Raw genomic sequence first — 19,245 nt, forward strand, 5'->3', positions numbered from 1 at the left:
GTCAATCATAACGTCACACCCTCCGTTGGTATTATCAAATAACTAACTAAAGCCAAACGTATTTAAAAAACGAACACTTGAAATGAAATCAGCGTGATAAAAACTGCCAAAAATAACAGAAGCCATCTTTGGTGGGGGATTTTTTGAAGTGTAATTATTTGTTTAGTCTCGCATCCATTAGAATACATGGAGCTATACTGGGACCAACCACCTGGGGGCGATCGAGACGCGTCGCTCGTCAATGTCAAGATGATCGAGATGGCCAATCAAATCAAAGTAGGCGGGGCTTGCAACCTCACCTGGTCACCTTGTAACCTCACCTGGTCACTGCAACGAGCTCGTGGAATGAATGGTGTAAGTATTAGACGCTGTTTATGATGGAAATATTCAGCGACCGATATGCAAACTGCTCAACTTTTTATGAAACTTAACCGTTTTGAATGGAAAATATGCTATAGATTCATGTAAATCACAAGTGAATGTGACGAGCCAAGAAACGTTAAGGTAATAAAACTGAATGTGTGCACAATTTTAAAATAAATTATCATTCTCATTTTTTTTCTTCTTAATTAATTAGTTAATAACAACAATTAGACCTAAAACTAAACGTATTTATTTATTCCCTTAAATCCATTTTACTTTAATTGTTTAGCACAAAAGTGAAAGTGCGTGTATTTTGGACGTTGTTGTGAATCACTCAATGGGAGCTTCGGGATTGTTTTTATCCAATAAACCAACAGCAGTCAGGCTCTCTTCAGAGCTAGTGGCAAACTTAAACGGGTGTTTCCACTAAATCAATATTACTGATTTAACGTACAAAAAAGAACACGAAAAATGCCGCGTCGACGTCCCCACAATATGCGCTCAAACGAATCGGTTCATTTGAACGAACCGTTCGAACAATCAGATTCTAGACGATGCCAGAAACAGATAAAACAGAAGCACCCAGAGAGATAAGTAAAACTATGCCCTACAGATACACCCCAAAAAGGTGTGTGATCTATATCGCCGGCTCAGTGTATTTACACAGCCATACACTACATAAAGGGAGAGTTTGTGCTTTTGTTTTGAAGGACACTGAGTTTTCCCACTGGTAGAGGAACAGAGCTCAGGTTTTCTCTCTAGTAGAGCATGTGAAAAGGTAAGTGTTTTAAAATGTATCTATCTCAATCTATTTTTTCATCAACACTTCACAATGAATGCTCATGTTGCTATTGTCATAATTATGTGCAATACATATTGTAGAATTTGAACATTTATACCTTTGACATATGAATAATGTTAACAAATGTGATTCCTGTGCATACTTTAATAACTAATATAGAAAGAATCAAGGCATTGTTCAACCAAACCCTGGTTCTGGCCATGTTATAAAACTTGTGATTCGGTAATTCGACACATGAGTGGCCGTTTGCATCGCTTACAAGAAATGCAGATTGCAAAGTATGTGATCTATCATCTCATGTTACATGTGCGTTTGTGTATAATGCATATGTGATAAAAAAAAAAAAAGTAACGTGTTGTATGCAATGCGACTGCGATTATTTATTAATATTATCTCATATTTCACTCTTAACCCTTTGCGTGACGGTCAAAAATGACCAATTTGTTTTTATTTTCGAATAATTTTTTTAAAAATTAAATATATATATAAAGTTGTATTAGCATTAATATAAAGGTAAGTCCTTTTATTTTTTACAGTCATTTTATGGTTTAGGAAACTTTCCATAAACGCTGATATCACCCTGTGCAGGTCTTATAAGCCTTAAAATAGATTTTTAAAAAGGTACCATGTACAGGTGATTAATAAATAATTTTGCATATTTTTAATGCCTAACAATTAACGTGTCCATATCTTTTCATTTAATTGGAAAATTCATGTATACATCATCATCTCGATGTTTTGATGTTTTAATTAAGTTATGATTTAAAATAATAAAAAAACTAAAACCAGTGTGAAATAAATGTTAAAAGCAGGAGTAAGAGCTGCATCTCTGGTTAAAACTCTCTCTCTCTCTCTCTTGTACACTCAGCCTCTTTCCTCATTGGATTGTAATAGTCACATGCCCCTATTAAGTTGTCAGTATATGCTTTAGCATTACTGCAGTAATGATTGACACAGGTACAGTAGGTGTTTGATATACTGTGCAGATTGGCAGTAACACACACACCTTTGTCGTGTTTATTGTGCTTGATTTAAAATAAAAGGTGCTTTAGAAAGTCCTGGAATCTGGTGTTCATGAAAGAGTGGGAACCCTGGTCTTAGTTCTTGAGACCAATTACTGCTGATAGCATCTGGGGTGCCATTATCCTCACAGTCGGGGCGACTGCCTTTGTCTTTAGATGCTTTTGTTTTAGTGGTCACTCCTAAGGCTGTGTTTAAGGTAAACACCTTTAAAGGGATAGTTCACCCAAAAATGAAAATTAGCCCATGATTTACTCGCCCTCAAGCCATCCTAGGGGTATGTGACATTCTTCTTTCAGACGAACACAATCAGAGATATATTAAAAATGTCCTGGCTAATCCAAGCTTTATAATGGCAGTGAATGTTGCTCTGTTTTTAAAAAGTGCATCCATCATCATAAAAGTGCATCTATCCATGGATGGATGCACTTTTATGACGGATGGATGCAGTTTTATGATGGATAGATGCACTTTTATGACGGAGAGATGCACTTATATGATGGATGGATGCACTTTTATGACGGAGAGATGCACTTTTATGACGGAGAGATGCACTTTTATGATGGATAGATGCACTTTTATGATGGATAGATGCACTTTTATGATGGATGGATGCACTTTTATGATGGATGGATGCACTTTTATGATGGATGGATGCACTTTTATGATGGATAGATGCACTTTTATGATGGATGGATGCGCTTTTATGATGGATGGATGCACTTTTATGATGGATAGATGCACTTTTATGATGGATGGATGCACTTTTATGATGGATAGATGCACTTTTATGATGGATGGATGCACTTTTATGATGGATAGATGCACTTACATGATGGATAGATGCAGTTTTATGATGGATAGATGCACTTTTATGATTGACGGATGCACTTTTATGATGGATGGATGCACTTTTATGATGGATAGATGCACTTTTATGACGGACGGATGCACTTTTATGATGGATAGATGCACTTTTATGATGGATGGATGCACTTTTATGATGGATAGATGCACTTTTATGATGGATAGATGCACTTTTATGATTGACGGATGCACTTTTATGATGGATAGATGCACTTTTATGATGGATGGATGCACTTTTATGATGGATAGATGCACTTTTATGATGGATAGATGCACTTTTATGACGGACGGATGCACTTTTATGATGGATAGATGCACTTTTATGATGGATGGATGCACTTTTATGATGGATGGATGCACTTACATGATGGATAGATGCAGTTTTATGATGGATAGATGCACTTTTATGACAGATAGATACACTTGTATGATGATAGATGCACTTTTATGATGGATGGATGCACTTTTATCAGGGACGTCGTTAGACCTATTTTAGGGGGGCTGAAGCTACCCCAAAATGTTCCTAAGCCCCCCTAAATAATAATAAGAACAACAATAACAATTTGATTTATCAAAAACCGTATCCTCATTCATATTTAGACGCAACAAATTATATATATCCAGCTACAAAAAAATAGCCGAAAAGTCGGAAGTTGGACAGAAGTAGGTACAAAGAGTCGTTGCTAAGATGATGCACCGCGTCTCGTCTCATTGGTGTGAACTGTGGCCGCTTTCAGAGCGTTGCAGACCGGAGCTACTGCAAGTGATGGAGGATTCATCTCGTCTCGACGTTACCAAGGTTATAGGCCTAATCGTTAACGAAAATGAAGGAAAAAACGAAAACTAGGTGGGTTGTCGTTAACTGAAATAAAAATAAAAACGAGGCATTACAAAAAAAAACGATAACTAACCAAATCTGTAATATGTGTTCAGCAAAACTAACTAAAATAAAATTATAGATTAAATGCCCTTAGTTTTCGTCTTTATCAATGTCTTTCATAAAGCAAATAACGTTCAGCTGCATTTCCTTTCCCTGCGTCTCTCACATACACGCGCGCCCCACACACACACACACACACACACACACACACACACACACACACAGCCCCTCCCCTCCGTCTTCATGAGAACGAGTGTTCGACGTTGAAAGGAAGTTCGCGAAAGATTAGTATCTCGTGAACACCTTTACACAATGTGTTTATGATGTTCCATCACACTCTCTTAAAGTGGTATAAAAACAGAATATAATTTTGTCCGTGTGTTAATGTCGACCCGAGAAGCGATTGCTACTTTAGAAAGTTTGAGGTAAAATGCAGTTGGGTTGTCGATGTCAAAACACTATAAGCTGTGATTCAAATATTAAATAATGTTATGTAATTTACTCTTACACTGAATGTTTGCTGCTTCAGTCCAGATGAGTGTGTGTGTGTGTGTGTGTGTGTGTGTGTGTGTGTGTGTGTGTGTGTGTGTGTGTGTGTGTGTGTGTGTGTGTGTGTGTGTGTCAGATGAGTAGGCTATTTTATAGGGTACATTTAGTATAGGGTGTGATGTATATTTTAGCTCAAAAATGGGTTGAATACATGTGGTTCTGTGTAATTAAATAGCATTCTGTGGACAATTTATTTTATATAGAGAGGAATTAGATATAGTATGCTATTACTTTATCATACATTTACATGAGCGGACAGATAGCATTTAAAGGTCCCGTTTTTCATGTTTTTTTGAAGCTTTGATTGTGTTTACAGTGTGCAATATAACATGTGTTCATGTTTCGCGTGTAAAAAAAACACAGTATTTTTCACACAATTTACTGATCTGTACACGTTTACTGAAACACGTAACGAGTTCTGATTGTGCCAGCGGTTCCCGTGTTGTGATTGGACAGCAGCTTAGGGCACGCAGAGCGCACGTTACCGGAAAGGTCGCGCCTCTTACCATAACGGGGATGCATGCGCTCAATGATCTCTAAGTACAGCGTCCCTGGGAAAGCCAAACAAAGGTGACTTGACTCCGGGATGAAAATAACAGCGTCTCGACGACATGGCGACAAACAAACTATACGAACGCAACCGAACGCAACACTTCCTATTCTCCACGAGGGAGCAACAAGACCACGCCCCCTTTTTCGTGCGTTCTTGTGGGCGGAGGTTAGTCTGTTCTACTGTTCTACTGACGTAATTAAAGCAGGAAATACCAGGATGTAGTCCAAACCGGCCGTTCGCTGTAGGCTTTGAAAGGGAACTTCTGTTAAATAAAATATCTCGCTTGGCATTGAACTTTGAGCTTTATCATTTTACAGGTGTTATAAATGCTCTAACAGCAACATTACACACTAACTAAAGTTTGAAAAATGGGATCACGAAGAACAGGACCATTAAGTCATTGCTTATAGTAACTCATCAGGAGCAAAGTCTGGCCTATAAGTAAATTCCCCCATCAGCTTTGATGTGTCTAAAAGCTAACATTACAGTGACTTTTCTTTAACGAGTCGAAATGGAAGTAGAGGACATGTCTGTCATGTTTTACTTGTTAACATCTTGGTTTCTTGACTGGTTGTTGACATTAGTGTAGCTCTAGATGTGCGTGCAAAGATTTTGCAAACGCAAGTTACAAATACCCTGGGGGCTAAGCCCCCCCCCCCCTGTCTTCCAATCCTAGTGACGTCCCTGACTTTTATGATGGATAGATGCACTTTTATGACGGAGAGATGCACTTTTATGACGGAGAGATGCACTTTTATGATGGATAGATGCACTTTTATGACGGAGAGATGCACTTTTATGATGGATAGATGCACTTTTATGACGGAGAGATGCACTTTTATGATGGATAGATGCACTTTTATGATGGATAGATGCACTTTTATGACGGAGAGATGCACTTTTATGATGGATAGATGCACTTTTATGACGGAGAGATGCACTTTTATGATGGATAGATGCACTTTTATGATAATTGATGCAGTTTTATGATGGATAGATGCACTTTTATGATGGATAGATGCACTTTTATGACGGAGAGATGCACTTTTATGATGGATAGATGCACTTTTATGACGGAGAGATGCACTTTTATGATGGATAGATGCACTTTTATGATAATTGATGCAGTTTTATGATGGATAGATGCACTTTTATGATAGATAGATGCACTTTTATGATGGATAGATGCACTTTTATGACGGAGAGATGCACTTTTATGATGGATAGATGCACTTTTATGATGGATAGATGCACTTTTATGACGGAGAGATGCACTTTTATGATGATTGATGCAGTTTTATGACAGAGAGATGCACTTTTATGACGGAGAGATGCACTTTTGTGAGTGCGACACACACTAATCTGCTTCTATAGTATTAGTTCAACTAAAAACTTAGCAGGGATTGCTCTGTAAATTAAATTGAGAATGTAACTAATGCATATATGCTATTTTAAATACTGTAGTCTATGCCAGATATATATAGCCTACATTTTGAAATCATTTGAGGCTGAAACATCCATAAGCATGCGTGTTTATTTTAGCACTTCCGTCAGTGAAACAACACAGCCTATAAAACATTTAAACGATTTTCAGTAAATAATGGTTACCTCAAGAATATAAGAAAATTAAATATTAGTTAGAAAAATATTTGATTCATACTGATTCATACCGCTCTGCGCTTTGAGAGGAATGGGACACAAGGATAGACCTTCTTGAATATCTTCATCTTCATGTTTTCTTCTGATATTGCAAGGCAACACTGTTTGTAAAATGTCTGAAGAGCGGATTTTATCTTCCACAAGGTCAAGACATTTAGGCAATGTTTGATTATTCACTGCCAGAGAAAACAAAACTAAAATCACCGGTGTGTGTGAAATGCGCTATTCAAATAAACCAAACTTGACGCGCCTTACTAAGTTTAATAACAAGAACAAACTGTGTTAAATTCAATTTGAAGTAAAATAAATATTCGTCCCACAGTGTTTTGTTATACTTTCCCACAGTAAAGGATGTGAATAGTTATAAAAGACTTAATTATAAGCAAACGAAAGGGAGAAACGTTTATAATCCCCAGCGAACATGGGTGCGACGTGAGTGAAGATTTGGGAAAAGAAACGAGATGTCCATGTCCATTGGGATAAAATGGACTAGGCCTATTGTTAAAATTCACGGAAAATCGAGTGACCAGATCCAGATTACAAAACAGAATGAAAAACAGCTCTCTGACCATTATTTCCTTTCTAGACTAAACAAAGCTTTGTGCTTGACTCCTGTGGTAATATTCACGTGAAACAGCATTCACATACAAAACACTGGGTTAGTAAAATAACGAAATTAATTTTTAAAAGTAGAGAATAGTATTTATGTAAAAAGATATATTAAAATATAAAGAGCTCAACTCTGGAAGGAAGCTATTTTCCCCCTCACGTGCAACATAGCGGATGAGTCATTATTTGGGTTAGTAAAAATAACAAAATGATCGTTTTAAGTAGAAAATAGTATTTATGTATTTATTTATTTATAGTATTTATTTACCTATTTACCTAATTACCCCCCCCCCCCACCCCCAAAACGACGATATCATCGACCATCACAATGTTTTACTGTAAACATCGTCAACTGCCAATTTAGGGGACATCGCCCAACCCTAGATGGATGCACTTTTATGATGGATGGATGCACTTTTATGATGGATGGATGCACTTTTATGATGGATGGATGCACTTTTATGATGGATGGATGCACTTTTATGATGGATGGATGCACTTTTATGATGGATGGATGCACTTTTATGATTGATAAATGCACTTTTATTATGGATGGATGCACTTTTATGATGGACAGATGCACTTTTATGATGGACAGATGCACTTTTATGATGGACAGATGCACTTTTATGATGGACAGATGCACTATTATGGACATCAAAAACAGAGCAACCTTCACTGCCATTATAAAGCTTGGATTAGCCAGGACATTTTTAATATTACTCTGATTGTGTTCGTCTGAAAGAAGAATGTCATACACACCTCGGATGACTTGAGGGTGAGGAAATCATGGGCTAATTTTCATTTTTGGGTGAACTATCCCTTCAAGGACTGCCCACTGAATGCCTGTGAAATACCATGTGGTTTTTCATGTGATGTTATATCAGGATGTAGGGTCAGCAGATTTTACATTTGTAATCCCACAGGTACTAAATTATATTTACAATATAACACTTAATTTTAACATTTCCTCTCCCTTTTGAATGTCATGGCAAAGCATGCTGGGACATAGAAATCCCAGCCCAGTTTCGGTTAAATTTAAGTAAGTATAAATTAAAAGAAACAAGTTCATAAAACAAACAAAAGAAAAACCTCTGAGCGAGTTCAGATTACTTCAAATGTGTCAGTTTTGAGAACTCAAAAGAAAACGAAAGTTCTAAATGCCAATAAAAGTTAATTAGATTGAACTAATTTGTTTAATTTGAGTTGGCTCTACTCAAACCAATGAATTATTTTGAGCGTTAGAGTTTGCAGTGTTATGAAAACTGCGCAAAAATATTAAATCTAAACAAGATGTGTTCCAAATTTGAGGTTTTCTCACAAAATTAGCTTTCAGCTATTTTGTTTGGCCGCAGAACCAAAAGTGTTCACTTGGTGAAATTAGTTTCCCATTTATTTCAATGCGCTCATTTGTGACCGCGAGGAGTACAAGTGTGCCTAATTTTTTCAGGACCATTTCACCTTTTTTTTATCATGTACATGTTTTTTTTTTTTGTGATCACATAGCAAGTGACAAAATGTTTATCAAGTTTCTTACCATTCCGATGAAGTAAAAAAACAAACAAAACGCAACATTTTCCGGCTCAGAAATAACCAAAGAGCACCAGTATGTTTATAAACGCATTCTATCTCTCTAACCAGAACTATTGTAACAATGACGTTACAGCATTTAATCTTCATCTAAGATGAAATGATAATAAAACCAGTATGTGGCGGCAAATCATTGTGTTAACAAGTGAGTCATTTACTCAAACGATTCATTGAGTCATCCTAAAGCAGCTGGTTCATTCAGAAACAGAAATGAGTCGTCGAGTCATTCATTAGAACGATTCGTTCATAAAACGCATTCATTCAGTAACGAAACTCGTTGTTGTGCTCCGTGACGTCACCCATCGGATTCTGAAGAGCAGTTTTGAAGCGTAAAGTAGGGTCGTGCTGGCCGTCGCCATATCGCGCGTCACTCCCGGATAACAGAAAATGGGCAAAGAGGCGGGACGTGGGCGGAGCTAATGGTGATGATTAACAGACAGCCGACAAACGGCAATCCACCTGTCACTCAAAGTGGCCACGCCCTTAATTATGCAGAACTTTAAGGCTTTATATAATGTAAACGAATGAGTTAAAAAAAATTCACCCCCCTCACAGTCGTCATGAAGGGCAAAATTAGCCGTATAGACCAAAACTAAACGTGTTCTTCTGCTGTAAAGTTGGGCATTTTAACATGAGCTCAATGAGATTCTGCTCCGTCTGGAGTCTGTCTCTAGTGGCCAGTTCATGAACTGCAGTTTAAGTCACTTCCGCACACGGGCCAGCCTTTCACGTGCATCAATGAGCCTTGGAATGAAATAGAGGAAAAATAGACTTAGTCACCTCATAAACGTATTGTTTATTGAATTGCTGTATAAAATCAGTATTTGCAAACATGCTGATATTCGGGAAAACAGCACTTTTGTTCATGTGATATTGCTTATAAATATTAAAATCAAGAATTTATACCAAGACTTTTTTGCACCATATCATTTTTATTCATTTTGGAGGCGGGGCTATTTCAAGTGCAAGCCGAGGCCCTTTCTGTTGCGAGGCAAAGAGAATTTTACTTGCCCAACCAGATTAAAACGTCAATAACTAGGGAATCACCAAATGTACCGATGATAACAAAGTTGCTCTTTTGAGGCTCGCGCAGCCCCTCGAGGAGAAATCGAAACAAATGAGCAGAGCGGAAGAGTTTTTATATTTAACGTATGATTCAGTTAAGCAACATCACACGACCAAGAGTGCTGTTTTCCTGAACACCATCACGACTGAAAATGACACTTCATACAACAGTTCAATAAACAATAGTGTATAGAAGTCACTTACATGTTTTGGTGCATTCACACCGGAAGCGAATAAAGCCAACTGCTATTGGCTCATCTGGGTTCGAGGGGAGGGGCTTACCGATTGGTCAATTGTGGGATCCGTCGCGTCGCTTCACTCGCGTTGCAAGCGGCAGAAGTTGAAGATTTCTCAACTTTTCAAGCGCCAATGCAGAGGTCATCCAATCAGATCGCCCTATGCAAATACCCTAGCCAATTGCGTTCATGCAGCCCAAGAGCAGACGCAGCAAGTGATGTGATTGGCTGTTGTCACTATGACCAACCTTCAGCCACGCTAAATCTGATGGCTCAGAAAGGCCTCCATTGGCTCAATGCACTTTACACTCTCAAGACCCATAAAAGGTACTAAAGACATCGTTACAAAGTCCATCTTACTACAGGGGTTCTACAATAACTTTATGAAGCGACGAGAATAGTTTTTGAAAAAACCTAAATAACGACTTATATAGTGATGACTGATTTCAAAATCAGCATCATGAAGCTTCGAAGCGTTATGAATCAGTGAGTCGATTCAGCGGTTTGAATCGCCAAAGTCACATGATTTCAGCAGTTTCTCACCAACATGACATCATGACTTTGCGTAAACATACACGCCACTTTCTAAAGCCAAATGGCGTGTTATCTGTACGCATTTTGAGCTATCCGCGTGTATGTCTACGCCGTGTGATTCCGCGTGAATGTACAACCCCAAATCAGAAAAAGTTGCGACCAGTATGGAAAACGCAAATAAAAAATTCTAAATTTACTTTGACTTGTATTTCATTGCAGACAATATGAACACTAAATATTTCATGTTTTGTCTGGTCAACTTCATGTCATTTGTAAATATGCATCCTTTCCTGTCATTCAGACCTGCAACACATTTAAAAAAAAGTTGGGACAGTAAAGCATTTACCACTTTGTAATGTTGCCATTCCTTTTCACAACACTTAAAAGACGTTTAGGGACTGAAGACACCAAGTGATGAAGTGTTTCAGGTGTAATTTTGTCCCATTCTTCCTGCAAACAAGTCTTAAGTTGGGCAACAGTACGGGGTCTTGTTGTTGCATTTTGCGCTTCAAAATGCGCCACACATTCTCTATTGGAGACAGGTCGGGACTGCAGGCAGGCCAGTCAAGTACCCGTACCCTCTTCCTCCGCAGCCAGGACTTTGTATTGTGTGCAGAATGTGGTTTTGCATTGTCTTGTTGAAATATGCATGGACGTCCCTGGAAAAGATGTCTTCTTGAAGGCAGCATATTATGCTCCAAAATCTCTATGTACTTTTCAGCATTAATGGTGCCTTCACAGAAGTGCAAGTTACCTTTGCCAAGGGCACTGACACAACCCCATACCATGACAGACCCTGGCTTTTGGACTTGTTGCTGGTAACAGTCTGGATGATCCTTTTCTTCTTTGGTCCGGGGCACACGGCGTCCATTCCTCCCAAAAAAATACCCGAAATACTGATTCATCTGACCACAGTACACGTTTCCACTGTGTGATGGTCCATCTCAGATGCCTCCGAGCCCAGAGAAGTCGACGGCGCTTCTGGACACTGTTAACGTAGGGCTTCCTTTTGGCACAGAACAGTTTTAACTGGCATTTGTGGATGTAACTACGTATTGTGGTACTTGATAAAGGTTTGCCAAAGTAGTCCTGAGCCTATGTGGTGATATCGCTTCTAGATGAATGACGATTCTTGATGCAGTGCCGCCTGAGGGATCGGAGATCACGGTTGTTCAGCTTAGGCTTGCACCCTTGTCCTTTACGCACTGAAATTCCTCCAGATTCCTTGAATCTTTTAATTATGTTATGCACTGTTGAATGTGAAATATACAAATCTCTTCCTATCTTTCTTTGAGGAACATTGTTTTTAAACATTTCAATAATTTTCTCACGTGTTTGTTGGCAAACTGGCGATCCTCGGCCCATCTTTGCTCCTAAAGGATTAGACCTTTCTCGGATGCTGCTTTTGTACCAAATCATAATTACAATCACCTGTTGACATCACCTGTTTCAAATCACATCATTATTTAACCATTTTACCTCATTACTAGCCCTAAATTGCTCCTGTCCCAACTTTTTTGTAAATGTGTTGCAGGTCTGAATGACAGGAAAGGATGCATATTTACAAATGACATGAAGTTGACCGGACAAAACATGAAATAGTTTGTGTTCATATTGTCTGCAATGAAATACAAGTCAAAGTAAATTTAGAAATCACTTGTTTTTTTTTTTTTTTTTGCGTTTTCCATACTGTCCCAACTTTTTCTGATTTGGGGTTGTAAATGGATTTATAAACATAAACATATTTTAGTTTTTGAAAATGTAAAAATGCAGAATGTTGCTTGTGATGGTTGCTAGGTTTAGGGGCTGTGTGTGTGTGTGTGTGATGGGTAGGGGCAGTGTAGGGGGATAGAATGAAACGGTGTTGATAAACACGTTAAAAAGCGATTACGTGTCTTGATAGCACGCCAAAATGGCATACGAATTGGTGTGTCATACATACGCCATTTCATGAGATCAGTCTGTTCACACGCGTTCCGAATCATGATTCGACTCACTGATTCATAACGCTCTGAAGCTTCATGATGCTGTGTTTTGAAATCGGTCATCACTATATAAGTCGTTATTTAGGGTTTTTTTGCGCTCAAAAACTATTCTCGTCGTTTCATAAATTGTAGAACCACTGTAGTGAGATGGACTTTGTAACGACGTCTTTAGTACCTTTTATGGGTGCCAATGGAGGCCTTTCTGAGCCATCGGATTTCAACTAAAATATTTTCATTTGTGTCTGAAGATGAACGGAGGTCTTACGGGTGTCCAACAACATGAGGGGAACTCATTAATGACAGAATTTTCATTTTTGGGTGAACTAACCCTTTAAGACGCTCACCGCAATCTACTGGCGGTTTAGTTTCATGTTTAAACATTCTTTCCAACATTTCTTATTTGTGTCTTCAGAAAATTGTTTAAAACCATCTCAAAACATTATTTAATGCAGTTGTATTTTTCAGTGTAAGTTGATAATCAAGTTTGTATTCAGGTTGAAGATGTCCAACTGCTCCCTGAACATCACCACCGGCATCCAGAACCTTCAGCTGGCCGCTCTGATCCCCACCTTCATCCTCGGGGTCCCGGGAAACATATACGTCCTGGTGATGTTCTTCCGGCGTCCCAGAGCCAGCTGGACCTACATGAACATCTACATCACCAATATGGCCGTCGCCGACTGCGTCGTGCTGGTGCTTCTTCCCGTCCGCATCGCGTCCTACTATGAAAAGACATGGGATTTTTCCAAACTCTGGGACCAAACGAACAAAGAGCTGTGTTACGTTCTGGTGTCGGTTTACTACGTCAACATGTACGTGAGCATCTTCACGGTCACCGCGGTCAGTGTGGTGCGCTACGTGGCCATCAAGTATCCCATGAAGGCCAGGAATGTTCTGGGATGTCGAAACGCTCTGGTGGTTTGCGCGCTCGTTTGGTTGGTCACGTGCTTGTTCAGCGCGGCTTTCCATCGCGTGGACGACCCGAAGCACAACAGCACGATCAAGTGCTTCCAGAAGAATAAAGAGGAGGAGCTTCCTCTGGCGTTCATCCTCGTGCTGGACGTGGTGGGGTTCCTCGTGCCGTTTCTCATCATGCTGTTCTGCTCCGTTCGAGTCATCCACACGCTTCGGAAACAGCTGGAAATCGGATCCCGGAGCGAGAAGATCCAGTGCTTGTCCATCATCAAGGCTAATCTGATTGTGTTCGTCGTGTGTTTTTTCCCCGTCCACTTCGGCTTCTTCCTGAAGTACGTCGCGCAGGCTTATCGCTACAGTTGTGACGTGCAGTTTCTCGCGCATAATTTTGTCCACTTCGCGATGTGCGTCTCCAGTATGAACTGCGCTTTGGACTGCTTCAGTTATTACTTTGCCACCAAAACGTCTTGGATGTTGTGCGGCGCGAAACAAACTACAAGTGAAGAATATGAATGTGACTATAAAAAGGTTTCACGATGACTTGGCATTATCAAAATGTGTTTGAATCAATGTTTTAATATAGTGTCATGTGATATGAACACCCCTGGTGCACACCGCCATCATTACATCTGGCTTCTACAGCGTTTAAAATGTAATCTTCAGTAGCAAAAACATGATTAATTTGATTCACTGAATCGACTCGTTGTTTCAAATGAACCGACTCAGTGGTTAAAATGAGTATTCATTGATTCATCACTCTAAATGATGTTTTCAAATGCATTTTAGCCATTCAAATCACAAACACGGGGTGTTTTATTCAATTTCATTACAAATTGCCTTTAAAATGTAAACTTCAGTAGCAAAAATGGTGTTCAGATCAACTCTGATTGAGTTTTCTAAAAGATTGAAATAGCAGGTTTGGAGATTTGTTTTGTAGAGCCATCAGGACATTATATAGAAACTAGATAAAAAAAGTTATTAGATAGATAGATAGATAGATAGATAGATAGATAGACAGACAGACAGACAGACAGACAGACAGACAGACAGACAGACAGACAGATAGATAGACAGATAGACAGATAGACAGATAGACAGATAGATAGATAGATAGATGGATGACGGGCGGACAGATAGATAGATAGATAGATAGATGGATGACGGGCGGACAGATAGATAGATAGATAGATAGATGGATGACGGGCGGACAGATAGAGATAGATAGATAGATAGATAGATAGATAGATAGAGAGATAGAGAGAGAGATAGATAGATGGATGGATGGATGGATGGATGGATGGATGGATGGATGGATGGATGGATGGATGGATGACGGGCGGACAGATAGAATGGAAGTTGAAGTGAGTCTCATTGGTTTAGAAATAGTATATAGAATAGCAGTTAATGGAGTCTGATGAGCCTCTCCAACTGTCAAAATTTGAATTTTGTCAGTTGGAGTTTGAACTGTCTTGGTTCATCTGAACATTCAGTCAATGAAAGTCAATGGGATTTTTCCGAGTTTTGATCGTCAATTTTAGGAAAATCTTAAGTCCGATCAGTTAGAAAAGATATAGCACACTAAGTCAGAACAGTCTGAAGTTCTGAGCCCAATTTGGAGTTTGTAGAGTTAAAGCTCTAGGAGGAGTTAGAGTTGTACATTTTAGGGTCAGAAGACAATAGGATTTCAGTAAGTTGGCTCTCTCAAGCCAACTTAATAATAATGGTGTTATTAAAGGGATAGTTCCCCCTGAAATGAAAATAAAGCCATCTTTTACTCACCCTGCTGTCGTTCAAATGCCCTGCCCAGGCTAAAACATTACAAACATGATAAAAAAGTATCACGCAATGATACAGTGAGACACGCGACATATATGGAAAGTATTCATGAGGCATACTATAAGGTTTTGCGAGAAAAAAAACGTGTTATTCAGTCTGACACAAACACTGAGCTCAGGGCCGTTTGAAGGAATGTGGGGGCCCCAAGCTAAATGGACATGGAGGCCCCCCCAAAAACAACTTGGCCCCCCCAGGCGGCGCTGCATTTGAACAAATGCCGCGCGTCAAAAAAGCTGGCCGAAGCTCAACTTTATGCAAATGAATCCGTTGAACGCAACGCGACTATCCAATAGAAGTAGAGCACATGGAGACTGGGGGAAGTCTCTCGCGGGTCCTTTGCTTTTCATTCCCCGCTGGCTCAAACACACACCCATAGCGGTAAACTTGAGGAACGCCCATCAACATACACATGAGGGGAAGCGTCACAACACCGCGCTTCAGTCGTGCCGCGAAAGTGGATCAGGGGCCCGTTCTTTGTACCTCGCTTAATACATCTGAGATGATTTGACAGATCCCAGATCTTTTAATCGTGATAACTGATGTCTGGCTAATTTGATTCTTCAAACGAATTTGCGGATTGGATTAAAATATCTGGATTAAATGATCTAAGATCACTGCGCGTTCTTGTTTTCCCTGAAGAGGGCAGATGCATCGATACTCGAAACCACGATCAGCAATGCAGCGATTGGCTGGCGTCAAGAGCGCAACGTAATGACATCATATAATTAAAAAAGCCACCTGGCAAAAAACTTGGCAAATTACACAAAAAAAACCACGAATATCTGGACCTTTATAAGGAAACAGCTAAACGACCAAACCAACATAAAAGTTATAATAGATCAATGATAAATGTTTTTTTTAGATGATTACCAATTATTTATATTTTCGATTTTATACAGTATTTGTACACCCTTTACATTTTTATTTCAATGTTGTAATTCAATTTTTAATTCAATTTGAAGCAGATTTGTAACGTGACAGTATTAAAGTTTCTTAAGGGTCAAGATCAAATTCTCTGCATCTCCTGCGCTGCATCAAGCCATCCCATAATATCCGTCACTTAAATTAATGTACGGCTCAGATTAACTGTACAACATGTGTGCAAACTTCCAATAAAATTATAAAGTAATTATTCCATCACAAATAAATCGCTTAATCAAGTGGCTGTGTCTATAGTATTATACACAACATTATAATATTATATACATTCTCATATACATATACAATTTAAAATTTGTATATTATTATTATTTAAAATGATTATTATTACCCCTGGTTCAGTAATGAACTCTTGTAATAAAGTAGCAGTGGCTGGGACAGATTTTAAGTATTACCTCAAGATGCAATCTAATCCTGTTTACATGAAATAAGCCTGCTCGCGAGCAGGTTTAAGCTAACGGACCTGTTGCTATGACAGCAAGTCCAGGATGAGCGTCGAAGAACCAAACAATCCGAGATCATGCCAAATCGTCAACAATCAAATCCGGCTAACTGAGTTAGCGACGTACGAAGAACGGGCCCCAGTTAGGTGACTGAGCTCGACCGACTCTGAGCGCGCTCCTGTGTGTGTGTGTGTGTGTGTGTGTGTGTGTGTGTGTGTGTGTGTGTGTGTGTGTGTGCGCGCGCGAGCTGTAAGCAGTCTCACGCAATGTTGTCAACGGTACACAATATTCACTTCAGGAGGTGTTATTACTAGTATTATTGTATTATTTCTTATCATATACCTTATAGAAAAGACGAGAGTCGCGTTTGATTTTATTGAGCCTGATTTCTCAAAATGGTGCGTGTGTTTATCCTGGGTACCATGACAACAGTGCGCGTTATAGTAAGCATGAGTGCCGGCGCGAACTCTCACAGGAGCGCGCTTTTTAAAAATAAACAAATGGGCGCCGGTTAGATTTTCCTACCTTAAACAACACTTTTCAAATGAATTGTCTTGGAAATTTCCTTAATAATCCCTAATATTATCCCTAACTATATTTTCTCTAAAGTTGGTGGCCTGAAAAGTAACAAGACGGGTATTCTCTACAAGAATAAATCACTTTTCTTTGACCACTGGTTTAAAGATGACCTTCTTTTAGTTGGACAGCTCTTTAACTCTCAGGGCAGACTTTAGAACTCCTTATATAACACCATATTGGAATAATTTACAGTGGGAGAAAGTGTGGTCTTTGTCTCATAAGTGTCTGCTTACCAATAAAGTAAAAGAAATAACATTGAAATGAATTGATAAATATTACCCAACCAAAGTCAGTCTCCGTGAAGATAATCAGACCTGGCCGTTTCTGTCGCTCGCTCAGATTTGTTCATGTTTATTTTGTGAGTGACTTTTCTTTCTGTTGTAAAGATGTTTTCTTTGGTTTGTTTACTCAAAAGGGGAAATATTACATAAATTGTGTTTCTTGTAGCTAAATTTCACACGCATAAGCAGAAATGTTCTGGATGTAAACCTCTCTTTCTCTATTCAGAGATGATCTAATCAAACTGTCCAAAGCTCTGTTAATCCCAGAGCAATGAAAACTCAATCTCTATAGTCTACATTTTGTCCTCTTAAGATGTACATTTGTTATTTTTTACATTGTTGTTGTTTTTTGCGTTTCCCTGGCAGCTTCTCTGTATCTGTGTACACTGTTGAAAATAGACTAACCCAGCGATTGGGTTGTTTTGAGAAAACATTTAACCCAACCGCTGGGTTAGTCCATTTTCAACCCAACTTGGGTTATTTTTAACCCAGCATTTTTTAGAGTGTATCTTTTGTGTCTTTATGATGTCTCTCTGTGTTGCTTTAATACGGTGATGTTTTGTAATGTTGAATAAAAAAATATTGAAATAGATGTGTAATAAATTTGACTCATTAATAAATTATAAAATAAATTATATTGCAATTTTTTTTAACATTGAATCTTCAAAATAACGTACAAACTCAGACAGTATATTTGTAAAATGCTTGATCGAAACATTAACACATTAATTTGATTTATTATAAACTGTAATATCCACCGATCAGGCATAACATTATGACCGGTGAATAACACTGATGGTCTCTTCATCTCCTGTTAGTGGGGGGGATATATTAGGCAGCAAGTGAACATTTTGTCCTCAGAGTTGATGTGTTAGAAGCCGGAAAAATGGGCAAGCGTAAGGATTTGAGCGAGTAAAATTTTTTTTTTTAAATACATTTTGTGTTAAACAATACTTCAGTAGTTTAAGTAAAATATTGAATATATGTAAAACATATTCAATATAAATTAAAATAAATACAAAATATTAAGTGTATTGTTTGACACTGGCATTAATATAAACTCCAAAATCATTTAATTTGGACATATGCTGTAAAATATATATAATTTATTATTAATCGTTGTGATATTTATATATTACAAGTGTATAATTGGTTTCATCAAACACTGATTTTTCCCAAAATGAAAATGTAAAAAAAAAAATCATGACGCTGGTTTTATTTGATCAAATTAATACTTACTAGTTTATAAACATAAAACATACACACGTCAGTCAACTTCATGATTGGTTTCTTAAATTGAAGAATATATTTCATAACAACATTTTTATATTAAATATTGCTAGTTTATATACATGCCATTAAAATATCAAAAATAGATATAAAATGAAGATTATTTAATGTAAATATTGTAAATCCCTGCATGTCTTTATCATATAAACTGGAACAGGGCCGGCCCGTGGCATAGGCGGAATAGGCAAATGCTAGGGGCGCCACTCATCCATAGGGGCGCCAAAATGTATTACTGATACTATTTTATTAA

At 38.4% G+C, this 19,245-nt stretch overlaps 2 protein-coding genes across 3 annotated transcripts in view; both read left to right on the plus strand.

Moving 5' to 3' along the window:
• tbxa2r (thromboxane A2 receptor) overlaps positions 1–19,245 on the plus strand; it is a 285,760-nt gene that overhangs the window by 90,449 nt on the left and 176,066 nt on the right. The window lies entirely within an intron of this gene.
• On the plus strand, positions 13,214–14,167 carry gpr35.2 (G protein-coupled receptor 35, tandem duplicate 2; the record flags this gene model as incomplete). The annotated part of the gene is made up of 1 exon (XM_079807993.1): positions 13,214–14,167. One exon carries the CDS (start codon positions 13,214–13,216, stop codon positions 14,165–14,167), a length of 954 nt encoding a protein of 317 aa, XP_079664119.1.

Source organism: Gobio gobio (genome assembly GCF_949357685.1).
Source record: "Gobio gobio genome assembly, chromosome: 24".
Taxonomy (NCBI): Eukaryota; Metazoa; Chordata; class Actinopteri; order Cypriniformes; family Gobionidae; genus Gobio; species Gobio gobio.